Source organism: Microcaecilia unicolor, chromosome 6, assembly GCF_901765095.1.
Source record: "Microcaecilia unicolor chromosome 6, aMicUni1.1, whole genome shotgun sequence".
NCBI classification, from domain to species: Eukaryota; Metazoa; Chordata; class Amphibia; order Gymnophiona; family Siphonopidae; genus Microcaecilia; species Microcaecilia unicolor.
This window is the reverse complement of record NC_044036.1, coordinates 156,114,339-156,133,914: the sequence shown is the minus strand read 5'-3', so window position 1 is coordinate 156,133,914 and position 19,576 is coordinate 156,114,339. Positions and strand designations below refer to the sequence as shown.

Below are 19,576 nucleotides of genomic sequence, written 5' to 3'. Positions count from 1 at the left end.
GTCCCTTTATAAAATGGATAACTTTGGCAATTTGACATTTAAAGGGCCAGAGTGGTCTTTATAAGTGTCTGAACATTTACATTATGTTCTTTGCTCTTAACTAAGGCAAAGAAATGAAAAGGGTAAATGACATTCTGTTGAAATAAATTACATCTTTATGTTGATGTTCCAATGAATACATTTTCATACCAGTAGGGGGAGTGATTTTTTTTCGTTAAAGCTGCTTTTCAGGTCTCCTGTTATTGCATTTCTTTTTTACATATACACTGTCATACTCTCAGAATCAATTAAATAATGAACCCTGAGAATGTACCTAATGGAATTATATTGCCTGGGATACACTTCTGGACTACATTCTATAAATGGTGCTGAACAATCGGTGCTGATAAATTTAACTGCTGAGAGCTATTATATAAAGCATCTGCGTCCTTTATACAATAGCGCTAACCCCGCAGATTTTGTACAGCATGCCTAGTGGTCTATGTTGATTTCTATAACAATGTGTGCAACTTAATTGGCTTCATAAGCTAATGAGCGCTGATAACAGCACTTAACAAGCAATAAAGAGCACTCATTGGCACTGATTAGAATTTAGGCGCACAACTCACTAAGCATATTCTGTAACAAGGTGCACCAAACTTCTAATGTGTGCAGGCAAAAGGGGGCATGGTTATGGGCGGGGAAATGGGCATTTCGTGGGCATTCTGAAATTTACACGCCTACTTATAGAATATGGCCCACTGCATCTAAATCTACGCGCTGGGATATATGCCACATTTTCGTTTGTATAAATGGATGCATATAGATTTAGTCGCTGAAATATCAACTAAGTGGACCGCCATCTCCCCCCACGCAAAAAGGTTTTCTTGGTGGCCCAGTGGGCACCCCCCGTCATCCACCTTGGTAGCCTGGGCCACTAGGGAAGTCTTGTTGCTGTGTGTGGGATGGAGGTCCACTGGCTCTCCAGCCCCTTTTGTGCGGGGGTGGGTAGGGGAGGCTGCAGGTCTGGAATAATACTGGTAGTCTCAATCAAATCTTCATGTTGTAAACACAGCACATACTTTATCAGTCTCTAATTGGGAGAGTGCTAGGGCTAAAATAGTTTAAAGGTTACACATCAGGATTCAGGTATGACTAATATGTTAACAGCTACTTAAGATGACATGAGAGATATACTTGGCTACAGCTGACGATGAAGTCTCTCCATATAAGGTAAGAATTACGCAATTTACTCTATGTAGCTCTGGCTTCCTATGCTGAATACAAATCTGGTTTTCAGGATATCTGCAACAAATATTCACCAGAGGCATTTGCATACATTGGGTCTAAGAACAAGGCTAATGCATGGTTACCTTGAGAACTAATAGGCCGATGATCAGAAGCAAACGCAGGCGCTAGAGTTTGTTAGCACCATACTAGTGCCTGTGTTTGCTGCTGCTGCATGATCAAAGTCCCCGAGTGCGTGAAACAACGCGCTCACGGGCTCTGAACGCAACTAGTATGCAAATGCATGCAAAACAGAGCTCTTAGCGCAAGTAGCATGCAAATGTTTGCTAAATCTATTCTTCCCCAATGATCAGCAACCAGTGCACCAAACATTGGCTTGTTGGCCGTGGCAAACCCTACGCCAGCTCGGAGCTGGCATTAGGGTTTGTAGACCATTGGGGAGGAATGGTGAGCCATGTGCAGCATGCATTTGCATGCTAGCAGACCCCAATTCCTCCCAATGTAGCAGCCCATGCCCCCCCCCACAGAAGCAGGAACCCCAACCCGACAACGCTAACCCAGTGACATGGGGGCTGGAGGTCCGGTGGACCTCCAGTCCCCCTAACCCCCCCAACACAGGTTCAGGGGAGGCTGGAGATCCCCTAACTTCCCTTGGCATCCCCTTACATGAATGGAGCCCTGGTGGCCCAGTGGGCCGCGAGTCAATCCCCCCCCATCTGGTGGTCTAGTGGTCCTTCCCTACCCCTCTACCTTCGTTGGAGGAGGGAGATGGCCTCCCTCCTCTTACATCAGCGCCACCTCGAAAATGGTGGTGCCCAGCCCTGCCCAGTGCATCCTGGGATGCGCTGGATGGGGCTTCACACCACACCAATGAAATCAAGCTAAGCTTGAACAACATGGACTCATGGGCAAATGCATTTCAACTAAATCTCAATACGGAAAAAACATACTGTCTCATCCTCTCATCCCAACACAATGCGAACAAACCCACAAACATAAACACCCCAGACTACACCCTCCCTATCTAAGACAGTCTGAAAATCATCGGCGTTACAATCGACTGAAACCTTACACTAGAGAGCCAAGTGAACTCCACAACAAAGAAAATGTTCCACTCAATGTGGAAACTCAAACATGTGAAACCATTCTTCCCGGGGGAAACATTTCGCAACTTGGTACAATCAATGGTACTAAGCCATGTAGACTACTGCAATGGAATTTATGCAGGATGCAAAGAACAAATCATAAAGAAACTACAGACCGCTCAAAACACGGCAGCCAGGCTTATATTTGGAAAAACACATTTCGAAAGTGCCAAACCCCTCCGAGAAAAACTGCACTGGCTCCCAATCAAAGAAAGAATTATCTTCAAAATCTGCACAATGGTTCACAAAATTATCTACGGTGAAACCCCGGGATACATGACAGACCTCATAGACCTACCAACCAGAAACATAATCGCATCAACAAGAACATACTTAAATCTCCATTACCCAAGCTGCAAAGGACTCAAATACAAATCAACTTATGCATCCAGCTTTTCCTACATAAGCACACAACTGTGGAACGAATTACCAAAAGCCGTGAGTACAACGTACGACCACCTAAACTTCCGGAAATCACTAAAAACCAACCTGTTCAAAAAGGCATACCCTACTGACCCAAATGCCTGAAGTCTGCTACACAATGAAACCAACGCTCGTAATGAACATAACATAACTCTTCCTCTCTATGATTCCCATATGTGTCTGTAACACGTGAACCTTATTCTACCACAACATCACTATGTATTTGTTCTTTACCGGAGTTGGCGAACGCCTTTACGGTACTATGTAAGCCACATTGAGCCTTCAAATAGGTGGGAAAATGTGGGATACAAATGTAACAAACAAATAAATAAATAAATAAATAAATAAATAAATAAGGGGCTTTCAATCATCTGCCCATCAGACTGGAGTTGAAAACACCTGCCGTAGGTCATTCTTCTATAGAAGGAAGCATCAAGCCATCATAGTCCTAGCAGACTGGTCTTGGAGCTATTGTGAAATTTGAGTATTTGAATTTTCCATGCCAGGAAAATAAACATATCCATATCTTTGGGCACATAAAGATACAATGGCTACAATGTTACACATACGTCAATGTCTTTTAGGTGAAAGCCTCAGAGGGTGTAAATCTTACTTGAAAGGACAAATACCCAATGACTCTAAACCCCACCCACTTAGTTCTCATCTGAACTTCGTGTTCTTGTGCAAATAACCAGCTAACACATATTAAGAACAATCTCCAACTCAGTTACTGTTACAGCCCAAAGAAACATCACACTGATTACTTTGATGGTTTGCCAAGCTAAATATTTTAATTGACCTGGTTTCTCATTATTTCTGCCACTCGTTTCTGTTCTGTTCTCTTCCCGTTTACAATTACTGGAGGAAAGGTAAAGCTTTAATGTGCTTGCAAACAGTCATTATTTTGAGGCTCTGAGGACTGCTACTGAAATGTCATGTTGAATGCCAACAATGTGCCTGTGATGAATGTGTTCTTTCACTTCTTACTCTCTCAAAGTTTCCTGGACGATGGCGTCATGTTTGAAAAACGTTTACTAGTATGTAGATAGGTGAATATATAAAATATAATGGAGTGACACATGTTAGTGCATATGTGGGCTTACCGCTTGCTAAAATGGTAAACAGACCCGTAAGTGCGCTAAACACTAATATGGTCTTAGTTGGCCCCCAAAAGGTTTACTACAGGATGTGCTTAAATGTCTTCTGTTTGCATGAGGTAACCTCATGTAAACTATTTTTATACATTTTTTTTAGGAGTCGTGTCATAGCTGGAGAGGGCTTGGAAGCACTACCCAGCAAGCAAGTTCACATTGAGGGGCATAATCAAACGGCGTCGGCCAAATAGCTGGCTGGCCATCTTCGGAGCCGGTGCCGCAAGGGGGCAGAGCCAACCATATTTTCGAAATATGGTTAGAGCCGGCTAAATCGATCGCCGGGTATAGAGGAGATGGCCGGCTTCGTTTTTCAGCCATAATGGAAACCGGGCCCGGCCATCTCAAACCCGGCAAAATGCAAGGCATTTGGTCGTGGGAGGAGCCAGCATTTGTAGTGCACTGGCCCCCCTCACATGCCAGGACATCAACCGGGCACCCTAGGGGGCACTTCTAAAAAAAAAAAAAAAAAAAATAACAATAGCTCCCAGGTACATAGCTCACTTACCTTGTGTGCTGAGCCCCCCAAATCCCCCCCAAAACCCACTACCCACAACTTTACAACACTACCATAGTCCTAAGGGATGAAGGGGGGGCACCTACATGTGGGTACAGTGGGTTTGGGGGGGGGGTTGGAGGGCTCCCATTTACCACCACAAGTGTAACAGGTAGGGGGGGGGGATGGGTCTGGGTCCACCTGCCTGAAGTGTACTGCACCCACTAAAAACTGCTCCAGGGACTTGCATACTGCTGTCAGGGAGCTGGGTATGACATTTCAGGCTGGCATAGAGGTTGGCAAAAAAGTTTTTTGTTTTTTTTGTTTTTTTTGGGTGGGAGGGGGTTGGTGACCACTGGGGGAGTAAGGAGAGGTGATCCCCGATTCCCTCCGGTGGTCATTTGGTCAGTTGGGGCTCCTTTGTGAAGCTTGGTCGTGAAAAAAAAGGGACCAAGTAAAGCCAGCAAAATGCTCGTCAAGCCTGGCTTTTTTATTTCCATTATCGGGCAAAGCCAGCCATCTCATGAGCATGCCCCTGTCCCGCCCCCATCCTGCCTTCACTACCCTACCGACACGCCCCCTTGAAGTTTCGCCGGCTCCGCGATGGCAAGCAGTTGGTGCCTACCAAAATCGGCTTTCGATTATACTGATTTGGCCGGGTTCAGGAGATCGCCGGCCATCTCCCGATTTGTGTCGGAAGATGGCTGGGGATCTCTTTCGAAAATGAGCTGGATTATCGTATGCTAACTGGTTAACAAGGGATTAAGGGGTCCTTTTATCAAACAGCGGTAAAAGGGGCCCGCGGTGGCATCGGCATGTGGGTTTGCTGTGCGCCAAGACCCCCCTTTTAGCACTGCAGGTAAAAGGAAGGAAATGACCGTGCGGTAAGTTAAACACACATGACCATTTCCTGGGAGAGCTCATACTGTCTCCTATTTATGAGGTGGTAGGGGCACTGCTGGTAGCCCAGCAGGAACTGGGCAGCACACGGTGCTGCCTGATTGCCACTGGGCACACACACGGTGCTAGAAACTATTTCCTAGTCCGGAATTGGTGCATGGTGGGAGTCAGAACCATGGGAGCCCAGCGGTAGGGCCGAATCGCTGTATGCCAAGCCGACGCTACCTCTGCCGCACTTTTATAAAAGTGACCCTGCGTTAATATTTTTGCAAGTCCCACATCCTATTGAAAAAATTAATGCAGGACCTGCAAAAAAAAAAAAAAGCCCTTTTTTTGGGCCATGGTAAAAATAGGCTTAGCATGCAGGAAAGTCCCTCATTAGGATACTCTAAGCCTGGATTTTGCCACGGCGTATTAAAACGGCCCTTTTGAGAGGAACCCATGTTGGCCCCTTTGGAAAATTTACTACAGGTCACTGTGTAAATTTAGGAGCATCGGGAGCTTAAAATGTTGATGGCCATTGGGGCAGTTTTAGGAAGTGGAAAAAAGTTAGGAATTTAGGACTGATTTTCAGCACCGGACATATAATATAGGGCCCCTTTTACTAAAGTCTATTAAACAGTTAAGATGGATATTAGTGCCCGGAGCAATTTAGATAAAGAACTTGGGGCCCTGTTCACTAAGTTGTGCTAGAGGTGCGTTAGTGTGGTTAGCGTGTGCTAACCGCGTAGATGCCTATAATATTACTATGGGCATCTACACAGTTACAGCACGCTAAAAGCGCTAGCTCACCTTAGTAAACAGGGCCCTACATATTGTAACTGCCCTTAGCTTGGATTTAGAACGTTGAGGGATTAAATCTAAAATACAAGCCTTCATGGCTGGGGGTTGCACGGAGTCTCCAAGAAGAAGCATTGGGATAGGCTGTCATGCCCTTGGCCTGGATTGGCCGCTGTCGTGGACAGGATGTTGGGCTTGATGGACCCTTGGTCTTTTCCCAGTGTGGCATTACTTATGTACTTATGCTAACAGATTCTGGGCATGACTGGATTAGATATTGAAAAAGAGCGAGGTTATGTAGAAGCAGGGCTTTTTTTTTTGAGGGGGTACTGAGTACCGGCACCTTTTCCATTGTCTACTAAAATTGACCCACGGTCCCCAAGTTTTAACGAAAGATCTCAGGCTCTACACACCAATTCTGCCTTGTCATAGATTCTGTGACTGGTTGCAGGGGGCCTGGCTATTGTGGGGAGGGTCCCTCAGTGATCACCCCACCCCTGAAGGGTGGCCTGGCATTTGAGTACCGGCACCTTTTTCGCTAGAAAAAACGCACTGGGTAGAAGACATGGGTGAGCTGGTGTTGGGTTGCATTGGAAATTTATCTAAAGTGGACAAATCTCAGCTGGGTAGACTGAATGGGCCATTTGGATTTTATCTGCCCTCATTTACCACTGACATTTTTCATCTCATTTTTGGAATGTAATAAAAGAATGTAATATAGGAGGAAATATTTTTTCACTGAAAGAATAGTTAAGCTCTGGAACGTGTTGCCAGAGGATGTGGTAACGGTGGTTAACGTATCTGGGTTTAAAAAAAAGGTTTGGACAAGTTCCTGGAGGAAAAGTCCATAGTCTGCTATTGAGATGGACATGGGGGAAGCCACTGCTTGCTCCGGGATTGGTAGCATGGAATGTTGCTACTAATTGGGTTTCTGCCAGGTACTTGTAACCTTTCTTGGCCACTGTTGGAATCAGGATACTGGGCTAGATGGACCATTGGTCTGACCCAATATGGCTATTTTTATGTTCTTAGATGTTCAAAATCATGATGTTCCTCTAAATGTGAATAAATGTTGATCATTTTTTACGTCAGATTCACTAAAGCATTTTTTCCCAGTCTGTGTTTATGGCAAAAATGCTTCTTGAATCAAGCTAGATCTTAAATGGCACAGCAACATCCAGCTGAATTATAATGTAGCTGGAATTCCAGTGCTTGCCTAGTGACTTGGTAGTATGGGCAGCATCCATGACACATTCCAGTGAAATTGGTTAGTGACGGAGGGTTTCTCTGCTCACCTTTTGTGGTTCATAAGCAGTTCTCTGTGTAGCTCCTGGTGGCTTTTGGAAGCTTTCACCGGATTTATAAGCTTTTTTGGCTTGATAAGTTCAGGATTTGCTTCTAGGTAATCAGGATGAGTGATGATACTTTCAAGATCAGACCGCTCTCTCTGTAGGTCAGTGTACATAGAAGCTGTTACGAGAAAAATAAATCATTAAATGTACAGAATACAAGTCAAATCAGACCTTAGTCTTCTAGGTCACATGGAGGGGCATAATCGAACAGGGGGGCCCATCTCTAAGGGCACCCAGTTCTAAGGATGGCCCCGTAAAGGGGCGGGGCAACCCGTATTATCGAAACAAGATGGACGTCCATCTTTCGTTTCAATAATACGGTCGGGGACTCCCAAATCATGAAATTTAGGTTGACCTTAGAGATGGTCGTCCCCAGTATTCGGCGATAATGGAAAGCGAGGATGCCCATCTCAGAAACAACCAAATCCAAGCCATTTGGTCATGGAAGGAGCCAGCATTCGTAGTGCATTGGTCCCACTAACTGAATGGAAAAAGCTCTTCCCTTACCAATCCGGAAAGGAATGGGTATGCATGAAGGAAATTACATGCAAATGAGCTGCTCGCTGTTAGCTCATTTGCACACGATTTCCTTCCTAAGGAGGGGAAGCGACGGCAGGTCCAAAATGTGGATGTTTCTGTTAGAAGGACGTCCATGCCTTTGCTATTTGAACCGGCCACCTCTAGATTGCAAGACCAGTGCTCTAACCACTAGGCCACTCTGCCACTCCTCCACTCTACTCCACTCTCTTGAGCCATCCCTGTGGGGGGCAGTTGAGGACATCCAAAATGTTTGAAAGAAGGATGTCCATGCCTTCGTTATGCCTCCGCTGACACACACATACCTCCCCCCCAGGGACCTGCATACTTCCCCCCCCCCCCCAAGGGAGTGGAGTGGCAGAGTGGCCTAGTGGTTAGAGCACTGGTCGGTTCAAATCCCACTGCTGCTACTTGTGATCCAAAATCCAAATAAATAAATAAAGAAAGAAAGAAAGAAAGAATGAGGGTGTCAGAGGCATAGCAAAGGCATGGATGTCCTTCTCACAGAAACATGCACATTTTGGACGCTGTCACAGGGAAGGACGTCCTCAACTGTTGTCACAGGGAAGGACGTACTCGCCGTTGCAGGTACGAAGGCATAGTGAAGGACATACTCTAAAAAAAAAAAAGACAAAAGTTTTTGAAGTTGTTTTTTATTCGGGGTGGGAGGTGGTTAGTGACCACTGGGGAAGTCAGGGGAGGTCATCCCTGTTTCGCTCCGGTGGTCATCTGGTCAGTTTAGGCACCTTTTTGATGCTTGGTCGTGAAACAAAATGGACCAAGTTGTCCAAATGCTCATGAGGGACACCCTTCTTTTTTCCATTATCGGCCGAGGATGCCCATTTGTTAACCATGCCCCGTTCCGCCTTTGGTACACTTGAAGGGACTGTGTCAGCAATCTCGCATCTGCAGCCACTAGCGTAGCTTTGTAAAAGGGAGGGGGGAAGGTAAGGGGCCCTTTTACTAAAGCTTAGCGTGAGCTAATGGAATTAGAACATGCTACATGCTAAGAAGCCTATTTTATACCTATGGGTTTCTTAACATGCTAATTCCGTTAGAACGTGCACAACTTTAGTAAAAGGGCTCCTATGAGACCAATACTCAAAACCATTCAACTGGTTTCTAACCAGTTAAATAGCAGTCAGCTGCCTATTTCAGGATAGTCAGCTGCACTTATCTGAATACTTCCACTGAATACTCCTCTAACCACGAAAATGGAAGCCAGCTATTCTGTGGGCCATCGAGGCGCAGAGTCAGGGAGGAGTTGGCACTTAACTGGATAATCAGCCCTTAACAGGTTAAGTTAACCAGCCAAATTGGACCACATAAATAGTAGTCCTACCTTTGGCTTGTTTTACTTAACTGGTTAAGGACTGAACGTCAGCACTCTGGTTAAGTGCCAGCTGCCTGCACATACCTGGATATTTAATGCCAATGTCGCAACATAGCCTGGCACTGAATATTTATTTATTTATTTATTTATCAAATTTATATTCCTCCTATCCAATACATCTAAGCGGGTTACAACTTCCACTCATAAAGATTAATACATAACTCAAAACTAAAACATACTCTACCCGTAACCTCCACTCTCAGGACAAATCACTCCTATCTGTACCCTTCTCCACCACTGCTAACTCCAGACTCCGCCCCTTCTGCCTCGCCTCACCTTATGCCTGGAACAGACTTCCCGAGCCCATACGCCATGCACCCTCCCTGCCCATTTTCAAGTCCTTACTCAAAGCCCATCTCTTCTCCCTTGCTTTTGGTGCCTAGCCACTCTACACTGACTACATAGCTTGTTACCTTTAGATTGTAAGCTCTCTTGAGCAGGGACCATCCTTCCCCATGTTTAAACTTGTACAGCGCTGCGTAACCCTGGCAGCGCTATAGAAATGCTAAGTAGTAGTAGTATACAATAAAACACAAAACATACAGCATTCCATAAACCCAGCAGTGACGAAAAACAAAATCACTGAACGCTGCTGGCTGAATATTTATGGTTTATGATTTAATTAGACTGAATAAACTACCCTTCTAGCAAACATTATAGGGCAGTTTATAAAGTAAATTAAAATAACAAATGAAGAGTAAGAGGGAAGAATGATCAACATCCAAAAAGTGGAATTCTGAGAAAAATGACTCCAAATTATTTATTTGGATTTTGCTCACACCTTTTTCAGTAGTAGCTCAAGGTGAGTTACATTCAGGTACTCTGGATAGTTCTCTGTCCATCTTGCCCTGAGGCAATAGAGAGTTAAGTGACTTGCTCAAGATCACAAGGAACAGCAGTGGGATTTGAACCAGCCACCTCTGGATTGCAAGACCAGTGCTCTAACCACTAGGTCACTCAGCAGCAGTCCATGTAGAATCTTCAATATTTATTTAGATTGTGCTCACACCTTTTTCAGTAGTAGCTCAAGGTGAATTACATTCAAATACTCTGGATATTTCTCTGTCCCAGGAGGGCTCACAACCTAAGCTTGTACCTGAGGAAATGGAGGGTTAAGTGATTTGCCCAAGATCACAAGGAGCAGCAGTGGGATTTGAACCGGCCACCTCTGGATTGCAAGATTGGTGCTCTAACCACTAGGCCACTCCTCACACATATAGCAAGAGTGTATTTTTAAAGACTGCTTGATATAATTTTTGATTCGCTACCTACTAATGACAATACTGCTGACAAGTTCTGAGGATGAACATTAGAATGAAGCAGTATTTGCTAAAGTTTTGAAAAAATATGGACCTTGATCGTTTTCCCCTCTGAGTTTTCAAATGCATAAAAGGAAAGAATTTAAAACAGGAAAGAAACCATTTACACAAATAGCAAAGGAAAGTTAAGTGGGTCAATGGACTCGCAACGCCCCGCTGCCATTTGACACAGTGTCTCCAGATGCCCTCTGGAACAAATACGGCTTCAGGGCTAGTTGCAATTTGGAATATGATCATTCCAAACGAATTTGGGGCAGGAGGGCATTCCAGAGGGATGGAGCAATACAATAAATTGCTCAGATACTTTACTTTGGGACCCTTTTACTAAGCCGTGTAAGCGTCTATGCGTGCCCAATGGGCGCCAAAATGGAGTTACCGCCCAGCTACTGCATGGCTCTTGCGGTAATTTCATTTTTGGCATGCATCCGAAAAATAATTTTTTTTGGGTCACGCATATCGGATGCGTGCCAAGTGGCACTTGACGCGCATAGGTCATTACTGCTTGGTTACTGCGTAATAAATTTAAAACGAATCAGAGAAAAATTTTCTTCACTCAATGTGGAATTCGTTGCCAGAGAAAGTGGTAAAGGCAGTTAGCTTAGCAGAGTTTAAAAAAGGTTTGGACAGCTTTCTAAAGGAAAAGTCCATAGATCGTTATTAAATGGACTGGGGAAAATCCACTATTTCTGGGATAAGCATTATAAAATGTTTTGTACATTTTTGGGATCTTGCCAGGTATTTGTGACCTGGATTGACCACTGTTGGAAACAGGATGCTGGGCTCGATGGACCTTTGGTCTTTCCCAGTATGGCAATACTTATGTGAGTCTTTACTGCTAGGTCAATAGCTGGTGGTGAGGTCGCAGACCCAAAATGGACGTATGGCAATTTTGATTTTGCTGCATGTCCATTTTCAGCAAAATTTTTTTAAAAAAGTCTTTTTTACAGGTGCGCTGAAAAATGGATTGCCGCAAGCCATTTTTCAGCGCACCTTAGTGCTTATATTCTGTTACACCTTGAAAGGTTCAAAGCGGATTACATTGTAAAGAGACCAGTAACATATCACTGGGATTACAGTACAGAAGATGCAAACTGATTACAGTGTAAAAAAGTCAGAAAAACAATACATGGAGAGGTTCAAACAGATTACACTATGGAGAGAGGTGCAATCAGATTATAATGTAGACAAGCCAGAAATATAATCTGGAGAGAGGTTTGAACATATTACAATACAGTCAGTGATAGAGCATTGGGCTTCAAACAACCACCCTTTGAAAGAGCATTGTTATCCTCCTCTCAGCTCCCCCCCCCCCCCCCTACCTGGAACAGCATTTCACTCCCTTCCTCCCATTCGCTCCCATCCATCACAACTCCCCCTATAGTGACAGCCTCGCAGTACTACTGAAGTTCTATGAGACTGCCACTAGATGTCAGGGCAGCCATTTTGAAGGGGAAACACTGGCTTAAGTTGTCCATGTCACTTCCTTTCATGTCGTGATGTAAAAGGTTAGAACCTCACAATATACATACTTTTCCAATACACAGTGGCTGAATTATATATTTTTTTACTTATAATTCATGTTTGGGGAGCAGTGAGAACAGGTTTAAGATGTAGGAAAATTGTTGGCATGGCAACTATTACCTTTTCTGAGTTATGACATTTCTGGACTTTTTTTTTCACAAATGAATGCAAACCTATACTGAAGAGTAAATTGTCATATACTTTGGAAGAAGGGTGAGAGAGAGGAGATATGATAGAGACATTTAAATACCTCTGTGGCATTAATGTACAGGAGATGAGCCTCTTTCAAATGATGGAAACTCTGGAATGGGAGGGCACAGGATGAAGTTAAGAGGTTATAGGCTCAGGAGTAAACTAAGGAAATACTTTTTCACAGAAAGGGTGGTGGACACATGGAATTACCTCCCGGTGAGGTGGTGGAGACGAGGACTGTATCTGAATTTAGGAAAGCGTGGGACAGACACGTCTGATCTCTTAGGAAAAGGAGGAGATAGTGATTGCTGTGGATGGGCAGACTGGATGGGCCGTTTGGCTCTTATCTGCCATCATGTTTCTATAATATTATGAGATCCATTATACTGCAATAGCATTAAAAATAATTCAGAATGACTACATAGAAATAAAATAAGCTTGACAATTTCCTGCATGCATATGTATTTCTCCCTCTCTCTCCCCCCTCCCCCCTAGATTTGCTTTTTATTCAAGTATTTCAGTGCATGGGATGTCTTTTGTATTGACTGAATAAAAGCTTAAGTTTGTATTTGCTTTAAGTGCTGTGGGCACAGAGATTCCTGCAGTTCTAGGTTCATTTCAGAATTGAAAGTCTTTGTTTTCAGTATTGTCTGCAGTCTAAATTTATTCATCAGTGCCTGACAGGGGTTGACCGAATTTTGAGCAAATAAAGAGAGAAATAATTGTTACAGGAAAAAATTCTGAGTTAAATTGGCAATCTGCCTAAAGAGATTAAGAGAGAGAGAAAAAAAAGTATTGATTTTCTCAGCACTGGCCAGCACTTCACAGCATGAGCACACAGTCCCATATGAAGAATGAAGTGAACCCGGCTTCTGATTTTAGGTTTTAACTGATAAACACTAATAATACACCCCCATGCACAAGTTCGGTCCTTGAGAGCTGCAAATAGGTCAGGGTTTCAGGATATCTCTAATAACTAGGAGTGGAGGAGTGGCCTAGTGGTTAGGGTGGTGGACTTTGGTCCTGGGGAACTGAGTTCAATTCCCATTTGAGCACAGGCAGCTCCTTGTGACTCTGGGCAAGTCACTTAACCCTCCATTGCCCCATGTAAGCTGCATTGAGCCTGCCATGAGTGGGAAAACACAGGGTACAAATGTAACAAATCAATATACATATTCAAATACTAAATCATTGAGGGCCATTTTTACCAAGCTGCAGCAGAAGGGGGCTTGAGCTGGCATCAGTGCATGTTTTTGACACACGCAGAGGGCCTCTTTTACCGCTGCGGGTAAAAGGTGTGTCTTTCTTTTTTTCAAGAAATGGCCGTGTGGCTAACGAGGCACATGCCACATGGCCATTTTTTTTTTGGGGGGGGGGGGTAGCTCTTACCACCATCGGTAAGGGCTCCTGCACTAATCTGGTGGTAATCAGGCAGCACGTGGCACTGCCCAATTACCGCCGGATATGACACATGCTGGAGGTGGGAACTACTGCAGTAGCCAGCGGTACTTCCTTTTTAGCGAGCGGTAAGCCTGCATTGGGCTTACTGCCACTTTATAAAAGGGGCCCTGAATTACATCATCAAAACTATAGCTGAACAATTTTATTAATATATTAAGCAAACTCATATTAAAAACTGGTTGAGCCATAAACCATCTGGTAAGGTAACTTGCATTGTTATTTCCTACATAAACCATATGTTAGTGGGATGCAACTGCCCAGCTACCAGTTAATTGCCTGTGATCTGAAGTCCTTAGAATATATTCATAGGAACAACAAAAGGAAACATCCAGCAACCTTCATTCATTCGCTCCACATCATCAACATTCCCTCACCTCATTTCTGATGCCAAACTGTCTCGAATCTTCTAACTTGCCCAAAATCAACAGTCCAGAAGACCTTGACTAAGGCAGTGTGAGAGGTCTATGTTATATACATAGTAGATGACGGCAGAAAAAGACCTGCACAGTCCATCCAGTCTGCCCAACAAGATAAACTCATATGTGCTACTTTTTGTGTATACCTTACCTTGATTTGTATCTGCCATTTTCAGGGCACAGACTGTAGAAGTCTGCTCAGCACTAGCCCCACCTCCCAACCACCAGCCCTGCCTCCCCCCACCGTTAATGTGAATTTTGAACCATACACTTCTGGAGTCAAGGTCTTCTGGACTGTTGATAATTAATGGACTTATGCTCCTAAACTGGCTTTTTTTTCCAAGTGCCTGAATTTAGACTCAACATTTCACTAAAATCCTAAATTTAGGAGCATAAGCAGTGGGATAGCAACAGGGGTGACTATAGGGTGGAGAAAAAAACTTAGGGGGTCTTTTACTAAGCCGCGATACAAATCAGCTGGCAGTAAATGCTGAGATGACATATTCCTATAGGCGTCTGGGCGTTTACTGCCTGCTGATTTGTACTGCGGCTTAGTAAGGTTTGTCTCTTTGTGGATGATACTAAACTCTGCAACAGGGTGGACACCCTGGAGGGTGTGAATGACATGAGGAAGGACCTAGCGAAGCTAGAGGAATGGTCCGATATTTGGCAACTAAGGTTTAATCCCAAAAAATGCAGGGTCATGCACTTGGGTCGCAAAAATCCAAGGGAACGGTACAGTATAGGGTGCTTCAGTGTGCGAAAGAAGAGCGGGACTTGGGGGTGATTGTGTCTGACGACCTTAAAGCTTTCAAACAGGTAGAAAAAGCGACGGCCAAAGCCAGAAGGATGCTTGGGTGCATAAAGAGAGGCATGACCAGCAGGAAAAAGGAGGTGATAGTGCAGTTGTATAAGTCTCTGGTGAGGCCCCATTTGGAGTACTGCGTGCAGGTCTGGAGACTGCACCTAAGGAAAGATATAAACAGGATGGAGTTGGTCCAGAGGGCGGCTACGAAATTAGTAAGCAGTCTTGAATGCAAAAGTTATAGGGACAGGCTAATGAACCTCAACATATATACGCTGGAAGAGAGGAGGGAGAGAGGAGACATGATAGAGACATTTAAATATCTCAGGGGCATTTATGCACAGGAAGAGAGCCTTTTTCAAATGAAGGAGAGCTCTAGAATGAGGGGGCATACGACAAAGTTAAGAGGGAATAGGCTTAGGAGTAACCTAAGAAAGTATTATTTCACAGAAAGGGTGGTGGAGGCGTGGAATGGCCTCCCGGTGGAGGTGGTGGAGTCGAGGACTGTTCCAGAATTTAAAAAGGCATGGGATAAGCATGTGGGATCGCTTAGGAACAGGAAGAATTAGGGGTTACAAATGATGGGCAGACTGGATGGGTCATATGGCCTTTATCTGCCATCATGTTTCTATGTTTCTAGTAGTAATTTAGCACTAATTGTAAGTACTAGGCTCCTGACGCTGTTGGGAAAACGTGGGGTACAAATGAGATAATAAATAAATAAATAAATCTGGACAAATGAACAATAGGGATCAATATTCAAAAGGGTTTCATGGGGCAGGAGAGGCTTCTGTCCGGTGAAACCCGCTGAGCTGGCCAGCCGCTGATATTCAGTGGCCCTTAATTGGGAGGGCTGCTGAATATCTCTGCTAACCAGCCATTCCCTAACTGGTTAGGTTAGGAGCAGTTCAGGAGCTGAGCTTGGGCAGAGTCAGTACTTGCAAGATAGTGATGTTCAGCTGTTAACCCCCGGATTCTATATACGGTGCGGTGAGTAGCATGCGTTAAATTGTCACGCACCCAAATTACGTGCACTACTGAATTGAGTAATGAGCCAATCAGTGATGATAATTGGCTGATAACAACCAATTATCATCACTAATGGTCAATAATTAGAATTTACATGCACATAATTTTAGGCATATTCTAAAAGGAGGTGTGCGTAAATTCTAATACGCATAGGTGAAAAGGGGGTGTGGCTTTAGGAGGAGTGTGGGCATGTCGGGGGCATTACTCGAATTTACACACATTGTTATAGAATTCGTGGGAATACGCCTTAAATGTAGCGCTTTCCCTGGTCCTATGCGCTATTCTATAAACCATATCTAACTTTAGATGCATTATATGGAATAGCGCTAGGTGCTTTGATCGGACACGTCTAGATTTTAGATGCCATTTCCTGAATCTGACCCTAACTGGCTAAGTAAGCACATAAAATTAGCAAAACTAAAAGGTTGTCCTAACTTTATAAGCCAAGTTTATAAAGTGTCGGTCTGAATATTGGCCACTGCAGTGGCGTAGCCAAGGATGGGCCCGGGTGGGCCCAGGCCCACCCAGTAGCAGCACACCTGTGCTGTGGCTGGCAGGGATCCCTAAGCCCCACCAGCCAAAAACTCTCAACAACTGTACCTCCTGCATACCTTGTAAATAGCAGATCTTCACATACAGCGAGCAGCAACTGATGCATACTGTTCGCACCGGCCCCACAGCCTTCCCTTTGATGTATTTCTGCCTATGCGGAAACAGGAAGTTGCATCAGAGGGAAGGCTGTGGGGCCAACATTAGCAGTGTGTATTAGTTGCTGCTTGCTGCCAGTGAAAATTGGTTATTTAAAAGGTACGTGGGGGAGGGGATTGTTAGAGAGTCCATATGGCATGCAGGCGAGAGAGGGAAAGATCAAATCACTTGTGGGACACGGTAGAATTCTTCTGCCCACCCATCTTGGACCCAAGCCCACCCAAATTTGGGTGTCTGGCTACGCCCCTGTTGGCCAGTGCCTAGTTAAGTTTCGGATCAGCACACATACCCAGATATTCAATACCAGGAGCCACACATGCCCCAGCATTGAATACCCCATGATGGAAGTGGCTTACAGGCTGCTTAGTGCCATGGGCTGAATATTACCCTTGTTATTTTTAAGCTCCGAAATTAAGATAAAATTTCAGGTGAAAACGTAAGCTCGTACATTTGGCTGAAAACAGGGCACAGATTTAGGAGCTCTGCTTCGTTTGAATGTCAGGACCTAACTGGTTTGCTCCCGAGTCCACAAGACCAGGAAAACAGAATGTTCCAAAAACAGTTGAAGAGAAACCACCAGAGTAGAAATAACAAACCACAATCTTCAAGGTGATCAAAAAGGTGTTGCTTTATCCAATGTATACCAATGCTGATGAACTAAACCCAGCATGGGCCGTGTTTCAGCACTCAAAGTCTTTGTCAGGTTGCTGACTTGAGTGTAGGCATCTTTTTGATTCTTTTTGCCGACTCTCTGTGCTAAGCTTTTAAAACTTAATATTCTATTTATTATCCATATTTATGAAAACATTGCTGGCTTTTAAGAACCCCTGACAAAGGCTTTGAGTTCCGAAACACAGCCTGTTTTGGGTTTAGTTCATCAGCAATGGTATACATTGGATAAATAAAAACTTTTTTGATCACCTTGAAGACTGTGGTTGGCTGTTTCCACTCTGGTGGTTTGTTTTGCTCCTGAGTCCCCGACATTCTGCAAGCGTTTCCTGATTTTAGGTGGGAAATGGTCCTCCAAAGTGGGAGTCTCCTGATCAATGTAGGAGACTTGGCAGGTCTGCATTCCCAAGTAAAATAAGAGAAGATCAGTTCAAGAAGTATTGCTGGGTTTAATTCTTAATAACACTTTGAATGAATAAAAAGTTGTAAACCAAACGTGAACTCCCTTCAGTGCCCTTGAGGAAGGCACAAGACACATTCCAACAAGTTAGGCAAGTTTTATGCAAATATTTACTCATGGCTTGACAATAAAATTGAATCGCTACTATAGCAACCAATATTTCACTTATGCCACATCTAACACAATGGTAGAGTGGGAGAGACATGCTACAAACCCTTGTCTTCTTATAAAGCTTATTAAGTACTTTTGCTGAGAGACAGCATCTTGACCTTGGTTTCATTGTCATCCTTTGCATCTTCAGGGGGGGGGGGAGTGGAGGGTCAGTTTTCAAAGCCATATACCCCTGGTAAAAAACCTTGGCTGATAGTTGCCCCATTTCTGTCCAGCTAGAAGTATGCAAGGCTTCCACATCGAGCACACTTTTTGTCAAATTGCAAGAAGGTGTTCGTGGCAGCTGAGGGAAGAATCTACCAATGGAATATAACATTTAAATAAGAACCTAAGAAGGTCCATCAAGCCCAATATCCTTTCTCTGATCCACCAGTGTTTTTTTTTACCCATCTTAGCAGCATGCACAATCTAGAAGGCTCATTAAAAGCACCTGCTTACATTACAATGAGGCAGACTATTTAGAAACAGACTATCAGAACTGAGAATAAGAAAAACAATGTAATATGAAGAATAAGTACATAAGTAATGCCACACTGGGAAAAGACCAAGGGTCCATCGAGCCCAGCATCCTGTCCATGACAGCGGCCAATCCAGGCCAAGGGCGCCTGGCAAGCTTCCCAAACGTACAAACATTCTATACATGTTATTCCCGGAATTGTGGATTTTTCCCAAGTCCATTTAGTAGCGGTTTATGGACTTGTCCTTTAGGAAACCGTCTAACCCCCTTTTAAACTCTGCTAAGCTAACAGCCTTCACCACGTTCTCCGGCAACGAATTCCAGAGTTTAATTACACGTTGGGTGAAGAAAAATTTTCTCTGATTTGTTTTAAATTTACTACACTGTAGTTTCATCGCATGCCCCCTAGTCCTAGTATTTTTGGAAAGCGTGAACAGACGCTTCACATCCACCTGTTCCACTCCACTCATTATTTTATATACCTCTATCATGTCTCCCCTCAGCCGTCTCTTCTCCAAGCTGAAAAGCCCTAGCCTCCTTAGTCTTTCTTCATAGGGAAGTCGTCCCATCCCCGCTATCATTTTAGTGGCCCTTCGCTGCACCTTTTCCAATTCCACTATATCTTTCTTGAGATGCGGCGACCAGAATTGAACACAATACTCAAGGTGCAGTCGCACCATGGAGCGATATAACGGCATTATAACATCCTCACACCTGTTTTCCATACCTTTCCTAATAATACCCAACATTCTATTCGCTTTTCGAGCCGCAGCAGCACACTGAGCAGAAGGTTTTAGTGTATTATCGACGACGACACCCAGATCCCTTTCATGGTCCGTAACTCCTAACGTGGAACCTTGCATGACGTAGCTATAATTCGGGTTCTTTTTTTCCACATGCATCACCTTGCACTTGCTCACATTAAACGTCATCTGCCATTTAGCCGCCCAGTCTCCCAGTCTTG

General features: G+C 44.1%; 1 protein-coding gene across 1 annotated transcript in view; it reads right to left on the bottom strand.

The window, feature by feature from the left end:
* Window positions 1-19,576, bottom strand: part of FAM107A (family with sequence similarity 107 member A) — a 47,973-nt gene that overhangs the window by 7,289 nt on the left and 21,108 nt on the right. The window contains exon 2 of the mRNA XM_030206498.1: window positions 7,418-7,592. Within this exon, the coding sequence (XP_030062358.1) occupies window positions 7,418-7,592 (175 nt within the window). The remainder of the gene's footprint in view (window positions 1-7,417; window positions 7,593-19,576) is intronic.